Source organism: Siniperca chuatsi, linkage group LG23 (genome assembly GCF_020085105.1).
Source record: "Siniperca chuatsi isolate FFG_IHB_CAS linkage group LG23, ASM2008510v1, whole genome shotgun sequence".
NCBI classification, from domain to species: domain Eukaryota; kingdom Metazoa; phylum Chordata; class Actinopteri; order Centrarchiformes; family Sinipercidae; genus Siniperca; species Siniperca chuatsi.
Genome location: NC_058064.1, coordinates 10,456,376 through 10,479,165, shown reverse-complemented (window position 1 = coordinate 10,479,165; position 22,790 = coordinate 10,456,376). Strand labels below are relative to the sequence as shown.

The window sequence follows — 22,790 nt, the reverse complement described above, 5'->3', positions numbered from 1 at the left end:
TGCAATAGGCCTTTTTTCACAGAGGACATGTTTACATTTCACAGTAGGAAAAGCAAAGGTCTAAATTATCAAATGAATGATGGCAGATTTCCATTTAGCTGCTTCTGTTTAAGGGTCCTGGTATTGTGTATGCTGGCTCATTATCACACGGTCATGACTTACTGGAACACTTAATTGAACCCCGCCGTTAATGTTATTACTAACACCTGTGCTTTTCCTGCTATGACAAGTTAAAACGACTGCTGTGAAAAAGGCCCTTTAATGTTTGTGACTCGTGCCATCAGGTATGTGCGTAATCATTAGGAACATTAAACATTAGGAATAGGCTTAATTAATAAATCATTGATAAAAATAAACGTTTCATTAGTTCCACATAAGCTCATCTTAAAGCACCAGTGTGTATTTAGAGACATACTTAAAATAAACACTTTTAATATACTAAAGTACATCCATCCAGCTTGAAGTAAAGTTTTAGTATTACACTTTGATGGCAAAAAACATAGTAAATGAAAGCAAAATCATTCTGTCATGGGTGGAATATATACAGAAACACAGATCTAAAAAAAAACAGTTTGTAAAAATACACATCTTTAATTTGATTAAAAATAAAAGATCCAAGGGGTCAATTGTGGGACACTTTTTTAAAATTCAGGAGCCCCTTCTCCAGGTTGTATCATAGGTAAAGACGTGAGACACAATGGTAACACACCCAGTTTCCACACGCCCAGTCCAGCGCTGCGGCAGCTTGCAACTGCTCGCTGTACGTGTCGGTTCAAGTGAGAAAATCAGCAGCTCCTCGTCATTATGCTGTCGAGCTTTTGGTTTTGCTCACGGGAACGCCTTTAGTCATACAGCTAATAGCTCATTTGTTCGCAAACTTGGATAACACGCTTGGATACTTGTCGCGATGGGAGGAAGAAGCAGAGGCGCACCTGGATCTGACGAGGACTACACCTTTGTCAGTCCAGTTGTCAAGTATCTACTGTTCATATTTAATTTCATATTTTGGGTGAGTGTTTCTTATGCTGTTAAACAATGGCTCACAAAGATCTCAAAGCGTGGTGACCTTATTTACTTCTCTCCGTGTGCAGGTTAATAATCAGCGTGCTTCATGGCAAACCAGGTCTGCTCACTGGTGGCTTAAATTAAACTATTTGTTAATAACAAAATAAGTTAAAGGACATTTCTCAGGATTCCAGGTTCCAACTCTATCAGACTTAAAGTGTCTCTTACTTCTGTTTAAACTAACAGTGTGAGATCTAGATTTTGTCTGCTGACAGTCGGAGCACCCACTGCTTTATTTGTGCTAGGTGTTCATTAACTTCGGCGTTTTACGAAAAGTGAAACAGTGTCCAGGAAATAGAAGTTAACATACACAGCTGACACACGCACACACCAGGTGTTCGCTGCTGAGCCATTGAACAGTTTTATTCTTAACTTTGCGAATCACGAATGTATCATCAGATATGGCCCCAGAAGATTTTGAGCTCAGAACCTGTTTTTGATTGTTGTCATCTCAGTAATAAGGTTTTAAACACCTACACTCAGTAAACGAAACTGCTGTGGTTTTGTTTCCGGCTAGTTTCTTTCATAACATACACACAACACAACACAAACTTGAATTCATTCATATGCTGATGGGGCCTGTTTGTTGACTGGGGGAAACATGGTTACTGTGTAGCAGAGATGTTTTATTTTTCCATTTCAAACAAGCCTGGGGGGAAACAGATGGTGATTACATTGATTGTGTTATTAGCTATACACTGTATTACTATGGCATCTTGTCCCCCACAATAAGATGTTAAAAACTGTCCGACTTTAGACTTTAAAAGTAAGGGATTCACTTAAAACTAACAGTGAAGCTCTGCAGTTGGTTGTAAACAAACCGAAGTTCATATCAGCAGTTTCAGTGTAAGGTGCTCGGGTACTGTAACATAAGGAGATTTCTGACTTGCACCATTTTAAAGCAGATCTGTTGTTGCAGATTAAACTTATTGGGGTTTAGTGGAGTGTAAGGAGACTTTCCTGTTTCTGGTCGAGCAAAAGGTACAGAAAAAGAGAACTAAAAAAAGTAAACATATTAGAATCGAATGAGAACAGACAAGACGTTTCAGGTGTCTTCAGTTTTCCAGGGTGCTTCTTTACATGCTAATATGCTAATGTCTTTTAAACAAACCTGCAGGAGTGTGTCAGCCCAGTTTAAGATGTGAATATGACTTCTGGCCATGTACAAACAGGATACGGCTGTGTAAAAACTTGAAGCTGGAATGTGTTGTTGTCATTTATGTTGCCTCTGGCTACAATTGGCTCTGTATAGGACACACCAAATAATACTGCAAATGCATGGTTCTTTTCTAGTCTAGATTGTCTATAATCTTAGGAAATCTCATGGAAAGTGTTTTTTTTTTTTTTATTTATAATCCTGGTAATTAGCTGTCTGCTGAGTTGGTGTATTGATAATTAACCAAATAAGATAATCAGTTGCAACAATGCAGCAATGTGTTTTAGTGACCACTTACTGTAGTTTTAGATGTAGCATAATATTTCACAAAACTGTTAACATTTCAGTAGACCTGCAGACTTAAACAACATACATTATTGCAAAAAAAGCAACCTGTTTGCTTTAGGTGTCATGTCTGGTCTATTAACTGTGAAACTAAAACTTTTACAAAAAGGGCAGACAAATCTAGTTTTGTCCTCCCATCCCAATAAGGTGCAGTGTCTGTGGTAACTGGATCCATTTCATTCCGGCTGGGAAGAGTATTTCTGGGGGCTCCCTATTATTCTATTGAGACCGAGAGAGGAGAGCTGAGTGAAAGGGTCTTTATTTTTCAGGGAAAGGTGCAGTTTGCTGCCAGGTCGATTTAGTCAAATGGGAACAGAGTGGCTGAATCTCCTTATCTACATTTCTGTGAAAATGTTGTGGTCCTCTAGTTTAACACTGATTCCACTTGGAGCATTGAGGCTAAAAAAAAGCATGGACTCTCTTTAGAATAAAAATTTCCAAATAATACACTCTATCAGTACAACCTTGTCTATTACTCATATTATTATTATTATTATTATTATTATTATTATTATTATTAAGTGTTCTGGTGAATGATGCCACTCCCTGGACAAGTATGAACATAGAAATGGGTCTTCACCTACTGTGGTGTGTGGTTTCCCCTGATTACTACAATAGTGATACCTGTATAAATACAGGTAGATAGACTACAATAGTAATACCTGTATACATACAAACTTGAAACTGAGAGAAGTGAATCCGGCTATCAAAAAACATTGTAAACTAAACTTTTTTTCAAACAGTTAACCATAGCAGGGTCATCTGAGACCCCAAAGGCAAGCCAAAGGGTCTATTAGGAGCTTATTTGTGTATACGCCTTCCTTCTGCCAGTAATGTGTTTTTATGAACAACTGCAGAGTATACTATATGAATGTGATCCTAGGAAAGAGATTCTTCTGATGGGAGATTTTAACATTAACTGGGATGATAAATCAAATAGGAAAAACTAGATCTCATCTAGTCTAGACTTAACCCAGGTAGACAAAGGTCCAACTAGAATAACTAATTTCTCAAAAACTCAGATTGACTTGATTTTTAGTAATAAACTTCAAATAATCATCAGGACCTTTTTAATGTGATAACTGGTCTGTCTGATCACAACTTTGACACTTATGGCAAGGAAGCTGACTAAGAAACAGTTTAATTTTTCTACTCCCAAACAGCCTGAATGGTTTAGAATCCCAAGAAGTGAACTGTAAAACGTTAAAAACTGCATTAAAGGAAACAGACTGGAATAAACTATTGTCTGGGGTAGATGCAGAGGCAGACAGCAATATATTACTAACCACAATTAAGAACACAATAGATGAACTTACCAGAAAAACCAAGACCAAGAAAAGAGTGCCCAGACTCAGATGTAAGGAGATTAATGAAACACTGTGATCATGCATTAAAACAGGCTCTTAAATCTAAATTAGAACATGATAAATGTAAACGTAAATTTATGTCAAGAAACAAAGTAATTAAGTAACTGAGAAAGGCCAAGGCTAACTTCTTCATAAACATTATTGGTGAGGCAAGAGGCAATGCCAAACTGATCTGGAAACAGATTAAAAAACTAACCGGGAAAGACCACAAGTCAGGAAAGCACTTAGAACTGGACCTAGATGCAAATCTGACTCAGGACTCATATAGATTAGCTGAGGCTTTCAACAACTACTTTATTGATTCTGTTGCTGTATTAGCACTGAACTTAGCCAACAGCCACCTAGCCCCTGTCTCAGAAATGTTCAATGAGAAGATTTTTGATATTAAAGAAATTTCAGAAATCAAAGTGAGATCAGATCGGTCTTAAGTGAGTCAGATCATTGACTCACTTAAGACAACTCAAGCTAAGGATGTACATGGTATGGAAACTTCAATGCTCAAAACTGTGACAGAGTCTAACACCCCTTATCTGCCAGACAGAGCCCAATGTGTGAGGGTATACCATCAACACTCAAGTTTTCTACCAGTGTCCCACAAGGGTCTATTCTAGGCCCACTCTTGTTTAGCCCGTACATAGACGATCTACCATCGGTTTGCTCTGACGTCAATGTCCAGATGTACGCTGATGATATGGTTTTTTATGTACATGGCAAAAACAAAGATGAAGCTGTATCAAAAATGTTTGCTGTAATGGTACAAGTTACCACATGGCTAGTTCTACTAATACCTTGGCATCACTGTTGACTCAAATCTGCCTTTCACGTCACACGTTAAAAAAAAGTTGCAAGAAATGTTAGACTTAATCTCGCCATTTTCAAATTCACAAGGAAATGCAACCAAAATGTTCATGAACACAATGATCCTCCCACACATCGCGTACTGTGTGACAAGTTGGGGACACGTCAATAAAAACCTAGACAAGAAGCCATAAGGATACCATCAAATGCACAACATTCTAAGATGGGAAAACGTGGTTAAATACAGTAGACTGTGTCTCGTTTTCAAGGTATTACACAATATGGCTCCTCCACCACTCCATACTTACATCACATCAAAAACCAGCCGAACTATACAGCAACAACTAGAGGAGATTGTCTTACTGCTGGAAGACAAAGTAGTTTTGGCCAATCTGCTTTTTCTGTCAGAGCCTCCCAGGATTGGAACAACTTACCACAACACATAAGAAACATATGCTAACTACCATTCCTTCTTCACAACATTAAGAGCCTGGTTGTTTAGAAATCAAACTTGTGAACACTAGAACAGTGAGGTGTTTTCATATTGTTTGTTGTCTTATTTGTCATTATGTTCAGTGTAAGAGCTGCTCATCATAGTCTGTACATAATATCCACACTTCACCAGTCCTAACATTGTGTTGTCATGCTATCTTGTTGACTGTTGTCATGCTGTTGTTGATTCCGTGTGTCATAAGAGCTGTCTCTCTTGTCTCTATGTAGTGCAAGCTCTGTTTGTGTCTGCATGTTTTTCACTGCTTTTATCGTTGATTGTATTTTCAATGCAATTCTTAACGTCTTGCTTTCAACCATTGCTTGCCCAGGGAATAGAGATGAAAATTTGCCTTTCTGGCTAACTCTGGCATATTTTCAGAAATGTTATTAATATGCATTGTCCCTGTCAAATAAAATAATAAACTAATCTAAGCTCAATTGTGCCCCATTTAAAAAGATTTCTTTACAATGTTCTCCTCAGATAATCTCCCTGGTGATGGTGTCAATCGGTGTGTACGCCCGCATGATGAAACATGCAGGTAAATGATCCTTCACTGATAGAGCATACAGTCTTCATGTTTAGTGTGAGACGGCGGGAGTATTGATTGTCAGGACAGTGCTTTGGCTTTTTGGATTTTGTGCTTCCACTGCTTTCACCATAAAACACAGTGGAAAAAGTGGGAAAACAGCATCTAAATCTGTGTTGTTCAAGATTTCATAAAGGAAAGTAAATGCAACAAAGGAAATTAAATGTATTTGTAACATTATAAATACAATGCCAGAGTTGCTCTCTTCTTTTTCTTCTTCTTCTTCTCAGAGGCAGCTCTGGCGTGTCTGTCAGTGGACCCTGCTATGATGCTGATGGTCTTGGGTGTCCTCATGTTCATCCTCACCTTCTGTGGCTGTGTGGGCTCCCTGCGAGAAAACATATGCCTTCTGCAGACAGTAAGTCTTTGGTTTATAGACCTACAGTATAACAGTGCAGAGAGACATGCTGTGGAGATAATAGTGTCAGATTCAAGCAACATGAGCTGCCAGATCATCTCAACAGTATTTTAGTATTAGCTCAATAAAAAACAGGGTTGGTGCCTGTATGTACAATATATACACTTTTATAGAGAAACAAATACTGTATATAACATGCAATGTATAAGTTGAAAAATTTGTTTTATTTTGAAAAAATTCAAAAGCAGGGGACAATGGGCTTAAGTAATATAATAATATAAGAAACTGTCAAATCAGTCTTTAGTTGACTAGCTTTTTACAATGTCCTTCTACTGTAAGCCCTTGCTCTTAGATTGCTTGCGTTTTTCTGCATGTTTTCTCCAAGTATGTGAGGTAACAAGTAACAGCTGAGTTTGCATGGAGACGCAGGATCTCATGGAATCTGTCCTCTAAAAAATTAACCCAAAACAGATACATGTTTACTGTGTTGTAACCATCTTGCAGTTCTGTATCTGTCTGACAGTGATCTTCCTGCTCCAGCTGGCAGCTGGGATCCTAGGCTTCATCTTCTCTGATAAGGTAATGAAACGATATGGAGGATTTTCTCTATCAGAATAATGTGAGCATAAAAGTAATTTGTAGAACTGATCTTAATTTGTTTATATTATAATTATTGAAATGAATGTACCTGCAATGCTTTTACATTTTTTTTTTATTTCTCCTGGTGATTGATTGGTTGATTGAACCACACAGATAAAAAAAAGTACCTTTTAAAAGTGGTCTAGAGAATAGAATATATATTAATAGAATATATATCTAGTCATCTGTGAGAGGCCAAAACTTCACAATAATACTGATGCACCTTGAAAAAAGTATTACATTTGTTGATAGACTCTTTCTTAGGGTAGACTTCGCTTTACCTGTCCTTTTCTGATTGTGAAGATTGGCGAAACACTGTCCTCTCCTGGGCTTGGTCTGTAACTGCTGCAAAATTTTGATGAACATGAATTTAACAGCAGTTTTCTCACAGATGGGGTTTTTAGATGTGATTTTGTTCATTAGATCTTGAGAAGAAGTTGGATTTCTGATGTTATACAGCAATTTGAAAGACAGTAGAAAGAACGTTTGTTGGGATTGCCAATACCTGTCATCAAACTGCTTCTAGTTTAAAAAAACTTACTTCACATAAATTGGTTGTGTCTTCCTTATTAATTCCACTGATAAATATATGATACAACATATAACCATTCTGTGTATTTATGTTTACTTTTTTTTCATACTCTGTCAAGGCTCGGAATAAAGTGACTGAGGTGATCAATAATGCCATCGTCCACTACAGAGATGACATTGATCTGCAAAACCTCATTGACTATGGTCAGAAAGAGGTATGGATTTAGTCCAAACACAGACGTCATACAATACATACTGTAAGCTATAGTAACCTTAATAACGTTTTTGTAGCAATATACACAGATACCTAACATGTCTTCTAATCTCTTCCCTGTGTGTCCTCAGTTTGGCTGCTGTGGTGGTGTGACATACACTGACTGGTCCCACAACATGTACTTTAACTGCAACACGGACAACCCCAGCAGAGAACGCTGTTCTGTCCCCTTCTCCTGTTGTATCATATCCAAAGACAAGGTCACCTTCTTTACAAGACTCTGCTGATGCCTTTTTGTGTTGTTTGGTTTTTGATAGATTTTTTTTTTTTTTACCTGTGAAGGTTTATTTATTTATTTGTCTTTTATGTGTACTTGTGCAGACGGTTATCAACACTATGTGTGGACAGGGCATGCAGGAATCAGAGTTCCTTGAAGCTGGAGACCACATCCACACCAATGGCTGCATAGACAAACTGGTGAACTGGATCCACAGTAACCTGTTCATACTGGGAGGCATCGCCCTAGGATTGGCCATACCACAGGTAGGATATACATAGCAACACACCCATATGCATTGTGCTCAAGTCTTTAAGAGTTGTAGCCAGCTCGTCAGCCCTCTGTTTGTGTTTTCTCTTCTGCAGCTGGTTGGAATCCTCTTATCTCAGATTTTGATCAGCCAGATCAAAGACCAGATCGAGCTCCAGAACTACAACCTCAAGCACCACTCTGACCCGTGGAGCTGACCCAGGCTGGATCAGACCATATTCTGATGGGGTGGGAGCACAAATGCCAGTTCTCCGTCTGTCATCTCGGCTTGGATTGAGCATTCAGTATCATTGCTCTTGGACTTAAGACTCGTGTTAAGCGAGCATGTGGACAAACCATTAATGTGCTTTCTAATACTTGGCATGGAGGTAGAAGTCAGTACACACAAAGGAAACAGATGGAGAAATAGTACTCTGTCGCCACCTACTGGACATAGACTAAGCTTTAATTTACCAAACTTTATACAGTAGTTCGTAAAATCCAAGCAGAAGCAGGGGGATCATTTTACTACTATCAGTATAATCTACAACATACTTTTGTCAAAGAAAGTATAACAATACAACAGATTAATAAACCTTTTTTACAACATAGTTTTAGGGTGTTTCATTTTACATTTGACTGTAAAGATAATGTTTGCGCCAATGGTCTGACTCTCCATAATTAAATGGCCATGTTAGGCTGCTTTGTTGTCCTGCCGAGACCTCACACTGCACATGAGGTCATTTCCTCACATTTTAGCCAGCTGACGGCCTGCATGGCTGCAGAGCCGCTGGATTTTGTGAGGTTTATGTCTCAATATGCTGCCAATGTAAGTAAATGCTTGCCAAACCACATACGTTCTGTACACAGTTTATATTCTGTACATATGTTGTGGCTTTTCTCAATCCTGTATGCATCATTTGAAACCTGTTCTCACCTTCTTTTGTAATAATTTTCAACTGAAATACAAAAGGAATGGGGAATTCCCAATTTTCCACTAAAGCAAACACTTGTGTGAATGCCTGAGGTGCTGTAGTGTTGTTTTGTTGACCGGCCAAGTTTGTATTTTGTGACCAGTCAGTGAGCAGGCAGTGGTTGAGGTTCTCTGACTGAGGAAAAAACAAGATTTACTAGGAACTAAAACACAAAATTAATCTTACCCTCTCTACTAGTTGTCTTGATACAGTACCAGTTAAAGCTTGGTTTGCTCTGACAGCAAAGTAAAGCAAAGAAGCTCTGGCAAAAGGTCTAATCTAACTGTGAAGAAGCATAAACCAACGCAACCTCTCATCTCCACCCCGTTTCTCTGCCTGGCAAATGAAAACCTGAATTGTGAGACTTGAATCAGCTTGAAACCTGATGCCTGTAATCTTCGGGAGCAGAAACAGTCCTGCACGTTTAACAGCCTTTGATGCAAGTCCACAATCTAAACATGACATTTCTATTTTAGTTTAAAGCTGTAGTAACTCCCCTCCCTTTATCACATAACAAAATCTACTGTATCACCAATCTGGTGGCACGAAGGAGTGGAAAAACATGTGGTATGGCAAAGGTGTGACATTATAATTTAGTAAAAGCAACTGAGTATAATGAAAAAGTGACAGTTCTAACAGCAGCTTGTGGCTCTGCAGCAGCGTCTCACTATAGTGACTGTGCTGTGTGTGTGTGTGTGTGTGTCTGTGTGTGTGTGTGTGAGCTGTGGGCTCTGTGTGTGGTCCCTAGTTTTTGCCTCTGACTCACTCAGGCGGCCATGTTGCTGTGGATTTCAAGGAGGCCCAGACACAGACACACACACACACACACACACAGAGGAGGGAGCAGAGTTAACCCAGTTTTACTCTCAGAACACCAGGGGAGAAACAAAGCATCTGCAGCCATGCAAATACCACAAGTGCACTGTCCAATTAATGCAATAACAACAGCACCATGGTTGAGATTTGACCAGTTTGAAATTTGGTTTAGTGGAATCCTGGCATATTCAAGAATGTTCAAATAAACTTCATTAAATCAGCATAAAATAATGTGACTGTTGTTTAAAATTTATTTTTAGCAGTTTTTGAAGATTCCTGCAGCCACCTTAACCATGAGAGGAAGCCCAGTCCATTATGGAAGTCTCAAAGGAAACACAGATACTCACATGTACACTACTGTTATATAAACATGTGAGAACTATTCAAAACTTTATGTAAATCTTTATGAAATTCATAATACACAATTATTAAGCATTCTGACTGTCATCATCTTAAGGCAAACAACCACCAATATACAATTTAAAAAATGCATTTATGAATGTACAAAATCCTCTTACATGTGTTTGATAGTATTTCTGATGTATACCATGTATTTTCAGTAGAAAGTCTTATGTAATCCACAACAGATAGCCTAGTCTTGGGAGGGGGATGAAGTGAGTTTACTCTTCACCACATAACTATCCCCAGAACCAAACATCATCAGTGCAGAATACACCACATACGTGTATGTTGTATGGCTATATCATGGTATAGTATTATTGGAAAATATGTGTATATTACACATGTGTATATTACATATACTACATGTGTTTATTTATATTATAGTTATTATTCATACTTATACCTATATGTATATTATATGTAATACTCATATCATGGAGGAACAGTACTAGATCTCTGGATTTCTTTTGCATGAATAGCTGTACAATTAATTTACAGTCTGAGGTATTATAATGTATATTTCTCTTTAATGACATCTCTAATTTCTTCTTCTGATTTTATTTATTTCATTCAAATACTTCTTCATCTGTTTGCTTACCTTATAGCCTGCCTCTTGTGCAGCTGTAGCATGTGAATCCTTGTCTTATTCAAAGATGATGAGAAGCTCATAATATAGCAACAGCCCACTGAAATTAGTTTTGAGAGACAATTTTGAGTGCACGTACATTTGAAATATATTTTTGTTAATGACTGCTGTATTATAGCCACTGTATATTGTTTTGGTAGATCAGCAGATCTGAAAGGGTCTGAGGCCTACCTGGAGTCCTTAATGGGTTTCATAAACCTGAGAAACATTTCAGCTTCACTCCCTACATGTTCTATAAGACCCCACAGGTGTATGATTCAGCACAAACTACAAAAATCTCCTCATATTATGTATAAACCAGATGACCAGACCAGATCAGACGGGGCTCTGTGTTGTTTTGGGGGTCCTTGAGATGAGAAACTTTGAGAAGGCCTGCCATAAGGCACATTCTTCCACTTGCAGAGGGGGATGGGAGGGGAGGTTTTGTTTCTCTGGCTCTCCCCCACCATGTGCATACCAGAAACAAAAAAACAACAACCGGACACTGAGCTGCAACTCGGGAACACAACACCTCAGAAAGCTCTCACCAGACACCTCACCGGGAGAAAAATCACTCCGCACACAGAGAGATATGGGATAATGTCTCATCTGATTTTTCTGCCAGCATAAAAAAAGGGGAGCTATGGAAAAGGGGTGGTGCATCTGAGCTAGAGATCCTATTACAGAGATCCAGACTTTTTTCATGGCAAGTTTTTTGGAAGTGGGGGGAGGGCGAATCTACAACTTTCTCGGCCTGATGTCTTTTTCATACCCAGCCTTAAATGCTTCAAATGAATACTTTATATGGTTTTAAGTTGATGATGCGTTTTTTCTAGAGTTGAAGGCAGTTTTCGGAGCTGTTGGAATTTGGATAATGAAGGAATTCAGGAGGATCCAGCAAGGATCGGACGAGAAGAGCAGCGTAAAAAAGTTTGGGAGGACTGCGAGAAAACTTTGAAGCGCCCCGCAGATTTCCATTCACCATGCCGCGTTTGGAAACGTATTCGAAATCTAATGAAGAAAACTTCATTTTTGGGTGTCTTGGGAAACAGAATAACTGAAGCACTAGAATCCAAAGTAATCTCAGTTTTGCATAGTTGAATCTCTCTCCCAAGATGTCTTCCCAGAGTTGGAGCACCATTGTTGGATTTTACGGGATGCTTTGCGTCTGGGCTGCCTGGCTTTCGGACACCGGGGCAGTGTTGTCTCCAAACGGGACGATATTTGAGGATAACTGCAAGAAAGCCACAACTTGTGAGGCACTTAAATACAACACATGTCTGGGATCGCCTTTACCGTACACACATACTTCTCTGATCCTGGCGGAGGACTCCAGCACCCAAGAAGAGGCTTTTGAGAAGTTGACCATGTGGTCTGGTGAGATTTAATGAGTCCAAGCAAAAGCTAAAAGATGCATTTTCGAGCCTATAGGTTGTAGGAAGAAGAGTGATGATCATCCTATAATCCAGTTAGAAAACTGTTGTAACTGTAGAGGTCTGATAAATCCCAGCTGTTACAGTGTACCATAGGATACAAAAAACGCCAAAAATACAGTACTAAATACCTATAGGGTTATTATGAATATTAACATGGCTGACTAATTTAAAAGTGATAATTAAGAACTATAATTTCATTATATATCCATTACTGACTACCGCAAATACCCTGTAGGAGTAGTATGAGGATACAGTAATGAACTCAGTATCAGGACATTTTACATTTTGACACCAAATAGCAATGAGAACTTTGCATTCAGGCTTTTAATTTGTAGGTATTAAATACCAAATGAATGTATAAAGAAATAAGCAGTGGGATCAATTTGATTATAATGACAATGGGCTGAAATCGGAAGAGAGCCTCAACAGGACATGCAGGGTTAAAAGCCATTAAAGGCAACAAAGGGAATCACTCATAGGTGTTAACCAGCGAACAATAGGAGAAGTCTCACTAATAAAAGGTTGTTAGATATTCTGCAAGAGGACTTTCACATTCATAGGCACTTACTAATGACCTGTCAGACCCAGGTCACTGCCTCACAGGTGTCAAGGGCTCCCAAATAACCCACATTTGATGACATATTGTGTTAAGGACCCTCATTTGTATTGTTGGACATGGTTTATTCTGGCTCCTGTGCAGTTTACAGCAAATGGCTGAGAGAACTGTATCAGTTATATTACAAAGTAACACGTTTTTTGCTCTGTTAGGTTTAAAGATTTTGACTGTTTATATGAAATTGTTGCCAGTTGCTGAAAACGTTACTGTACACAGATACAAAATGTCCTGCTGTATCACAACTGGAATCCTCAGAGATGCATTTTAGTTGTTCATATTTCAAATTCCAAACATGTTACAAAATAACAATTTATCAGGACTTTTCTCAAAGAAATTTCTGTCTTGTGTTTTTTTGACAATTGTAATTCAAAATAGGGCAGCAGCTACAGATTATTTTCCTTATCAATTAATCTGCAGATGTTTTCCAGATGAATCTGTTTGTCTATAAAATGTGAAAAATTATTTTCACAATTTCCCAGAGCCCGATGTGATGTCTTCAAATTGCTTGTTTTGTCAGACCAACAGTCGAAACCTGAAAACTATTCAGTTAACTACCATATATGACAAAGAACAGTAGCAAATCCTCACATTTGAGCAGCTGGAATCAGCAAATGTTTGAAGTTTTTTTGCTGATCAGTTTTGTGTTGATTGATCGATTAATCAACTAATCTAGTTTAAAAACTGCTGACACAATTAGTTAGATGATGTGAATGAAGATGATCACGGTCCGTCAGTCAATTCTAATCAAACTGACGGATCTATGTATATTCTCGTCCCTGCCATAACTTCTCTTCTTCTCCACCTTCCAGGTTTAGGAAATTGTTATTATAATGATGATCACCATCAACACCATCAGTCTGATAAATGTAGCCCATGTCTTGTTGTACAACTTTCATGTCTAACTTGAATGTTTCGGAATTTTTTTGTGTCCTAGGTTTGCGGAACGCTCCTCGCTGTTGGTCAGTCATCCAGCCTTTGCTCTGTGCCGTCTACATGCCCAAATGTGAGAACGGCCGAGTTGAGCTGCCCAGCCAGAGCCTGTGTTTGGCTACACGCCGGCCATGCAGCATCGTGGACCAAGAGAGAGGCTGGCCCACCTTCCTTAAATGTGACAAGTTCCCTGTGGGCTGTTCGGTAATCATCTTCATTGTTACGTAATGTCGTGTAATACTTTATTGAGTCTTTTTTCGCTGCAGGTCAGAGGTCAGGGCCAACTAGAGAGCTAGAGGGCTATGGTAGAATTCCAGAATTTTTTTCTCAAATGCTACATTTACTGCACGCAAACTGAGATATTACTGTACGTTATCCCGATAAAGTGGAATTAGAAGCTCACCTTTCCCCTCGCGTCTTCTGTGTGCAGAACGAGGTGCAGAAGCTGAAGTTCAACACATCAGGTCAGTGTGAAGCTCCCCTGGTGAAGACAGACATTCAGTCGAGTTGGTACAAGGACGTGGAGGGCTGCGGTATCCAGTGTGACAACCCCCTGTTCACCGAGGAGGAGCACAATGACATGCACGCCTACATCGCTTACTTTGGCACCATCACCCTCCTCTGCACCTTCTTCACCCTGGTGAGACATAACTACAGCACCCATAATTCTGTGTGTTGTCTTTTTGTTAAGACGTTTCAAGGGATTTAACTTTTTACGCATAAAGGGGAGATCTTCATATTACACAGATATTTCTCTTTTCAACCCTCTTCTGACTCTCAAAATGTCCTCCGTTTCAGGCCACCTTTCTTGCCGACTGGAAGAACTCCAACCGCTACCCAGCTGTCATCCTCTTCTACATCAACGCCTGTTTCTTCGTGGGCAGTATCGGCTGGCTGGCCCAGTTCCTGGATGGAGCACGCGACGAGATTGTGTGCAAGAGCGATAACACCATGCGACTTGGGGAACCCTCGTAAGTCATGAGATTAGATCATACTTAGATAAAACTTTCTCGTCATTGCACAGAGTACAAAAAAAAGCAGTAAAGTGCAGAGTACTGTGCATATGTAAAGAATAAACAGTAAGGCGTAGATATGAATACGCTAAGATATACAGTATGAACAAAAAGATATACAGTGCAGGTAGAAATACAAGTAATGGCAGTAGTGAGACATGATATACAGAATAAACAGCTTTGGGTATGATATGAATATGGTGTATATACTATAGATCAGAGATATACAGTGTATTTTAAATATGTATGGGTATTGAAAGCATATATAGTAAAGGTAAGTGTATGTACAGTAGTAAGTAAGTAGGAGCCAGCAGCAAGTGAGGCAGAGACTCTCTTAGCACAAAAGACCAGGAGTCGAACCCGGGCAGCGGCGGTGAGAGCACCGCATCCTAACCACTAGACCCCAGGGATGTCTTAGCATAGCTGTCTTAGCAAACCTTGATCTGAGTTCACCTCGGTTCATGTGTTTGTTAACAAATGAGGAAAGGGCATGAAATCATTCCCAGAATAGAAAATGTAACCAAAAAAATTCCTACATAAAAATCAGATTTACGTTGCGCTGTTCTCTACAGGTCTTCAGAGACGCTGTCATGTGTCACCATCTTCATCATCGTGTACTACTCCCTGATGTCGGGTGTGATTTGGTTCGTCATGCTGACCTATGCCTGGCACACATCCTTCAAAGCCCTGGGCACCACCCACCAGCCGCTGTCTGGCAGAACCTCCTACTTCCACATGGTCACCTGGTCTGTCCCCTTCATCCTCACTGTGGCCATCCTGGCTATCGCTGAGGTGTGTAGGGAGCCATTCACCCCATAAAATCTGACACTGAGACTGAAAAACGTTTTATAGTTATGAGAAAAGATGATCACACTCTGTGTTGTGTGGTGCTCCATAGGTGGATGGAGACTCAGTCAGTGGGATCTGTTTTGTGGGCTACAAAAACTACAGATACCGTGCTGGGTTTGTGCTGGCTCCCATTGGAGTGGTGCTTGTTGTCGGCGGCTACTTCCTCATTCGGGGTGAGTGACTTAAAAACCAGGGACACATTTATAAAAAATAGCATCATTTGGTGATTTTTTTTAATCTTTCAAGCTTTGTGATACTCGACAAGTGCTCCTCAAATTCAACCCCACAGCCAATATCACCAACACCGACTGATTCAGTACATCTCTCTCTTTTTAGGTGTCATGACTTTGTTTTCCATTAAGAGTAACCACCCAGGACTACTGAGTGAGAAAGCGGCCAGCAAAATCAACGAGACCATGCTGAGACTCGGTATGTTCTCTCATCTGTCATCTGGTGCCATTTCACACCGCACTGGTGACCTGAGAAATAGTATGAGGGTGAAAACCATGGTTTGGTTCTGATCAGAGTTGAGACCTGGGTCAAACTAAGTGTTAGGTGAAGAAATGACATGTTTAAAGAGTCATCATCTGAACTAATATCTCCAGTTTATGTCTTTGAAATGAGGAAAATAAGCAAGAAAAATAAGATTTTTTACAGTCCTTTTACAATGATTTTACCCATTATTCCACTTTGTCTGGTATCTCACATCTGATTTGTTGTTGCTGTTTCTCCTTGTCAGGTATATTTGGTTTCCTCGCATTTGGCTTTGTTTTAATCACCTTCGGCTGTCACTTCTACGACTTCTTCAACCAGGCTGAATGGGAGAGGAGCTTCAGAGAATACGTGCTGTAAGTTTTTTGTTGTCTTTCCTCTTTAGGGGGAAGATATCCTGTAATTGGCTGCACCTTTGTTGATCACGCACTCAATTTCTGTTCTTACTACATAGCGCAGGAGCAAAGTTTTGCACCTGCCTGCATCAGAACTACTTCATAGGTAAACCCTCCACACAGAAATCCACAAACTGATGCTGTTGAGACTCCAAACCGCTGCTCAACCCCTCTGCTTGCGGCGGTGAATGCAGCCCTATTTCCCCACAGTGTTGACACTGGCTGGGTTGGAATTAATTTAGCCTCAAAAATGTAAACCACTCTCTCCTGCCCTAACATGTAAAAGACTTTCTTATTTACCAGATCCAGCATTTGAATGTAGCTGTCATATGGCTAGAAGGTGTGGAAGGCACATGTGGCGTGGTGGAGACGTAGACGGATCATCTCTGCAATGTTTCCAACAGGTGTGAAGCCAACGTGACAATCGCCTCTCAGACCAACAAGCCAATCCCAGAATGCACCATTAAGAACCGGCCTAGCCTGATGGTGGAGAAAATCAACCTGTTCTCCATGTTCGGGACGGGAATCGCTATGAGTACCTGGGTCTGGACCAAGGCCACCATCCTCATCTGGAAACGGACCTGGTGCAAGTAAGCGAGCATCAAGTGAACGTGAAATGTAACATCAAATCAAAATCAACAGTTTTTTGTGGCCGTGGTTGTACCCCTAAAAAATAATGTATTCTGAAGATTTCTGCATTTTAAAACTCTCTTTTCCAATCAAATCTCTTTCCATTGCTTGTGTTCACATCATCACTACATGCCCGTCCATGTCCATATCTGGTTTTAAAGATATGATGACAATGTGGCAAAAGTCTAATTTCTATGCATCCAGACATGTACTAACCAAGAGTTTCCCTGCCAAACATCTTTAAAAAATAGGGATTTTCACCCTGATCATTTGAAAGTATGGAGACATAAATTTAGTCAGAATCTTGCTGCGTGTCCCCAGTGTGTGCATTTAGGTTTGCGGTGTTAATCCTTGGTTTTGTAACAGTGCTCACAAGGGCTCACTGTGACTTGGATTTTACTCAAAGGAATTTGTTTCCTTCCAGCTTTGAAAAAAAAACCAGCAATTCAGCTTCTTGGAATTATTGTTTTCAGTTTAGGTCTGTCTCTAGAGTGACGTAAAATGACAGAACATATAGGAAAAAAGCATATTGCCCAAGGTCACATGTCTGCTGATTAAACATGTGATCTTCAGTTACCCGCTGTGTCTGTCTAACCATCAGTGTCAGTATCAGTTGTGAAGCTGCTGATAAGGACTTGGTACCAAATGTTATCACTGAATTTAAACATCTGTTTCTGATTTTCTTTGGGGAAATACAGCATCTCACTACATCCAGGTGTCATTACCTGAGACCACATATTACCTGTGGTCTCTCTTTCTTAACCTGCCTTATGTTCCCGTGTCAGGATTATTGGCCGTAGTGACAATGAACCCAAGAGGATCAAGAAGAGCAAGATGATTGCCAAGGCATTTGCGATGAGGAAGGAGCTTCACAAGGACCCAGAAAAGGAACTGTCCTTCAGCATGCACACCGTGTCCCATGATGGACCAGTGGGTGAGTATTTAGTCATTAAGATCATTCATTCTGAGTAAGCTTAAACTGATAATTTAGGATAAATTAGAGTGCAGTAAATTTTCATACAGAGAAAAGTAAACAATATTGACTTAAGTTTGCATGAATGTTTGATATTTTGTCCACAATTTGGAGTGAAGAATGAAACAGTGGTAGCCATGTCTGGTGATGTTTGCATACTTCCACCGTGTGGTAAATAACTGAAACTGCAAGCCGTCTTATTTGGATTATTTATAGAGGAGATCATACCTCATGTTAGTATGGTTATTGTACGCATATTATTCATAGGATGCTCCCTGTTTCACCCACATAGTAAAGTTGCTTCACCCAAAATAAAAAATAAAAACATGTTCTCACTTATCTTTAGATGTATCTAGCCATGCAGAATTTTTTGGGTTTCCTAGTCTGGACTATTTCTTTGGTACGAAGCATTTCTAACCGGGACATTGTTTATGAAAAGACACATTGTTGTTACATTTTTTTGATTTATTGTTTCGATGCTGGGAGCTCCACAAACAAATTTCCATTCATGTCCATTGTATTGGGGTGGCTTGGCTGATTGGTGGATATCTCTAAACCTGGGCACATAAAAACCAAAACTATCTGCATGGATAGATCCCACTAGAAGTAAGTGATAAAATATGTTTTTTTGTAATTTGGGTGAACCAACTCTCGCTGTGCTGTGTTTGGTAATATAATGTCAAACATGGCGTCATGTGTGCTGATGTAATGATTTACTCCTTTTGTGAACCACTATGTGTTTTTTTTTCTTTCAAATTTGGCCTGAAAAGATTTTCCATTTGCTTTTTTGTGGCATAGAGGCTACACGGTCAGGGACAACTGTTATGTCTGTAGCTAAGAACTGAATGACACATTCCTCTGCCCATGTAAGCTGTGAGGCTGCTGCGGCTGCAATGCTTGTTTAGCTTGGAGCGGTTCAGAGCTATAGAGGCAATAACGGGGGAGCCATTAAGAGTATGTTGGATTTAAAGCTGTCCTTAGTTGTCCCTAAATGGAAATGGTGGTTTGCCTTTTCTCATTCATAGCTGGAATAAATTTTGACCTCAATGAGCCATCAAATGACATGTCATCAGCATGGGCGCAGCACGTGACTAAGATGGTGGCCAGGCGAGGTGCCATCCTACCTCAGGACATCTCTGTTACTCCTACTGGTACACCAGGTAAGAGCTGGAGGCCGTGACTGACATTACATGACAAATCACCTGTTCCTTCATCCCTCCCTTTCATCTGTCTTTCCTTTTGTCATTCTTTACCTTTTTTCCTTCTATCTTTTTTCCATTCTTTTCCCCTTTTCTTTGTCAGAGGACTGTTGATCACCAGCTTATTTTCTGGTTTTTTTTTTCACAGTGCCACCTCCAGAGGAGAGGAACAGGCTGTGGATGGTGGAGGCTGAGATTTCACCAGAGATGATAAAGAGGAAAAAGAAGAAGAAGAAGAGGAAGAAGGAGGTGCGTCCAGTGGAAGAAGTTGTAGACCACCAGGCTTATCGCCAACGTGAATTTGGTCGCAGTTCAGTGCCTCGCCTGCCCAAACTGCCATGCCACCCCAGTCTGGTCGCTAATCTGCGGGAACAGCAGAGGCAACAGCAGAAGCTGGAGGAAGAAGTACTGCCAGGATCCTACCCAGACTTCCAACCCTCCCACCCCCTGTCCTGTGAGGAGAGGTGTCCCTACCCGCAATACCAGAGCAGTTGGAACAGCTATGGCCGCAGCATGCTCTCTAACCCTCTAACCCTCAACAATCGCCCAGAGGATCTGGGTCTGGGCCCACGCTGCCTCCCCTCAGCGTCCACCTGGCAGCCCAGTGGATATTCCCGCTACCCTGGAGAGATGGATCTCACCGACGGGCTGTCAGAGAGGTTGGCCCACGTGGCTCGGGTACCGGCAGGCCGAAGGGCAGGTTATGGGCCCATTCACTCCCGGACCAATTTAATGGAGGCGGAGCTGATGGATGCTGACTCTGACTTCTAAGAGCATAGCTCCAATATACTGCTTTGTGGTACACAGACAGTAAGCTATAAAAAGTGCTGGATACTTTCAAAGTTCTTACTAAAGTGCACCTAATTCCCAATGCCCAGAGGTCAAGATGGAACTAAGCTCAGTTTTTTTTGTGTGTGTGTGTGTATTTTGTTTTGTTTTGTTTTGTTTTTTTAGAAAAAGCAAAGGGATAAAGTGAAAAAAATATGTTGTGAATAAGTTAATGAAAAAATATTTTTTATACTTTATTTGTGTCCAATACAATTTCAGAGGCAACTCCGTGATGACAAGACAATTGAGGCAGCTAAACTTTATATGGCTTGAAACCGATATCTTTATTCTGAAACGCCCATGCATTCATCAGCTAGTATCAGCTGAGCCCTGTTTGTGATAACATTAAACTCTGAACGTGGCAGGATAAGTCAAGGTGTCAAGGATGAATTGCTAATTGAAACAGTCAACTTGTTATTGGAATGACCAGTAAGGACATTTGAAGATGTAGGCAGTCGATAAAACTTTTGAAAAACAGTTATATTCTTAATCTTTGACTGACCACTTGCGTCATAATTATTTGAACTTTCCCAGGGCAGTAAAACCTGACTCTTACAGAAGACCATACAGGTAAAAAAACAAATGCTACGGGCTACTTGCAAATACTGTTTAACCCAGGTCCTCTTTTGTGTTATATTTTAATGTTCTTAAGACTCAATTTCTCTCTTCCCACTACTACTTAGCCATTAATTACTTGTGTTTATATATAGTGAACTTGAGGTACTAACTTAAGTGGCAGGACTTTGAGAGGTTTCTTTAAGAATTTGTGATACACACTGGGACTTAAACAGAAGCCAGGAAGAAATTAAATTTTCATTTGTATAAGACAATTCATTTTTCATTTCAGTTTTGTTTTAAGTTGAACACACCAGTCTCACAGCTTCACATAACCCGAATTATTATCTTGCGTCCTTACTTTCCTTCATTTTATTGACATTACCTTGCAAAGTAATAGTGACATGATTTTGTTAGAGAGTAAACACCTGGCTGAAAAGCAGTGTTTTTCTGCCCTCTCTGGTTGAAAGTTTCAAGCCAGTTTCCCACACCCAGCATTACTGATAGGTGTGGTTGGGTGTGGTACCTGTAACCACACCCAACAGTGATGTCACCGGGTCTTGAAGTACACCTGTACATCACTGCAGAAAGGTGAAAAGTTAAACTACTGGAGGTCAGCAAAGACAAGATGTTCAGGCTAAAATACATGCTAATTATTTGTATGGTGCAATAAACCAACAGTTAGCTTAGTTCTGCTTGTAGAAAAAGACTGAAATGAATGGACCATCGGTTATCCTTGTGTATTTCAGAACAGCTTTTCTCCTTTTACAATTATTGTTAATTCTCAGTGTTATTTTTTTACAGCAGTATTTCTAATTTTGTTAATCTGTTGTACATGTTCAATCTAAACTGGGCTTCATGTATGTTTCCTCTTCTCTTCAGTAAAGTTGAGAATCTTTTGTATGATGTGTTTTAGACTGCAGTGGGCTCAGAAGTCACTTTTTACCATGAGTCTCTTTCCTAAATGCTTCTATTTTTCACTCTCTCTCTTTCTAAATGTGTGTACTGTATATAGGTTGTTCATAGATTTCTCAATAAGGGTATTTGTACAGATTTATATATCAAATCACTTGTTTTACTCTGCTGATATAAATAAAAAGGGAAGAGTCAACTATGCTATAAAATGTTGTCACTGTACTTGTGCTGTAACCAAAATTCCACCTAGTATTGTCATTTTACACTCAATATGGATAAATGATGCTGAAGTAGACTGTGATAGACCGCTTCTTAGCCGATGCAAATTAGTTTGTTTAATGTAAGTGTCTAGTTATTCATGTGAGCTGTGTATGATAGAGAATTATTTATGTTATTAGTAGTTACCACACTGCTATGAATTCAACAATATAGTGAGTTTGGCAACAAAAGTAAAGCATAGCTGATATACACCCAAAACATTGTTCAAAGATTGTTAAGATATTAAATGAAGATTACCTTGGAAATTATGTTTTACTCTTTATGCCTTGAAAAGTAATACATTCTGTTTTTGTAAGCTGTCTAAAAGATGTAGGCCTACCAGCAGGACGTGTGTTGCTTTCTGTGTTTAATCTCCTAACTGTGTAAAAAAAAAGTTTACTGTCACTTTGACTGTGCAGCTGTACTTCTTTCTTTGTTCTTTTTATATGTAAATAAAAGTAACCCTACACTTTTCTGTGCTGTTGTTTTGTCATATTGTCACACATTTGCACTAGCCACAGTTTGTGCCTCTCATGTATCACCATTACATTCAAGTCACAGAGCTAAGCATCTGATTGTATCATTTAACAATTCTTTTCACTGTTCTGACGGTATTTTCAGAATTCTCAAAAGCTCTGCAAAGTGAAAAAATAAGTTGAACAATAAGAAAAAGTATTTAACCTGTTTCCCATGTTGCACCACTTTTTCCTAATACAAACAAATATGAAATGACATAACCTTTCACTCAATTTGTATAACTGGAACCAAAAATGTTCAATTTTATTCAGATAAATTGATGTCTTTTT

General features: G+C 39.6%; 2 protein-coding genes across 2 annotated transcripts; both read left to right on the top strand.

The window, feature by feature from the left end:
• Positions 1–708: 708 nt before the first annotated feature.
• Positions 709–9,085, top strand: tspan33a (tetraspanin 33a). Its single transcript, XM_044186650.1, has 8 exons — positions 709–1,009; positions 5,705–5,762; positions 6,041–6,168; positions 6,673–6,747; positions 7,458–7,553; positions 7,684–7,812; positions 7,934–8,095; positions 8,195–9,085. The coding sequence occupies exons 1-8, from the start codon at positions 908–910 to the stop codon at positions 8,294–8,296; spliced, it is 852 nt and encodes a 283-aa protein (XP_044042585.1). The 5' UTR covers positions 709–907; the 3' UTR covers positions 8,297–9,085.
• Positions 9,086–11,366: 2,281 nt separating this feature from the next.
• smo (smoothened, frizzled class receptor) lies at positions 11,367–22,459 on the top strand. The gene is made up of 12 exons (XM_044186584.1): positions 11,367–12,272; positions 13,882–14,081; positions 14,308–14,517; positions 14,676–14,848; positions 15,463–15,682; positions 15,789–15,912; positions 16,076–16,168; positions 16,479–16,587; positions 17,031–17,216; positions 18,042–18,190; positions 19,255–19,389; positions 19,577–22,459. Exons 1-12 carry the CDS (start codon positions 12,011–12,013, stop codon positions 20,197–20,199), a joined length of 2,484 nt encoding a protein of 827 aa, XP_044042519.1. The 5' UTR covers positions 11,367–12,010; the 3' UTR covers positions 20,200–22,459.
• Positions 22,460–22,790: the final 331 nt, after the last annotated feature.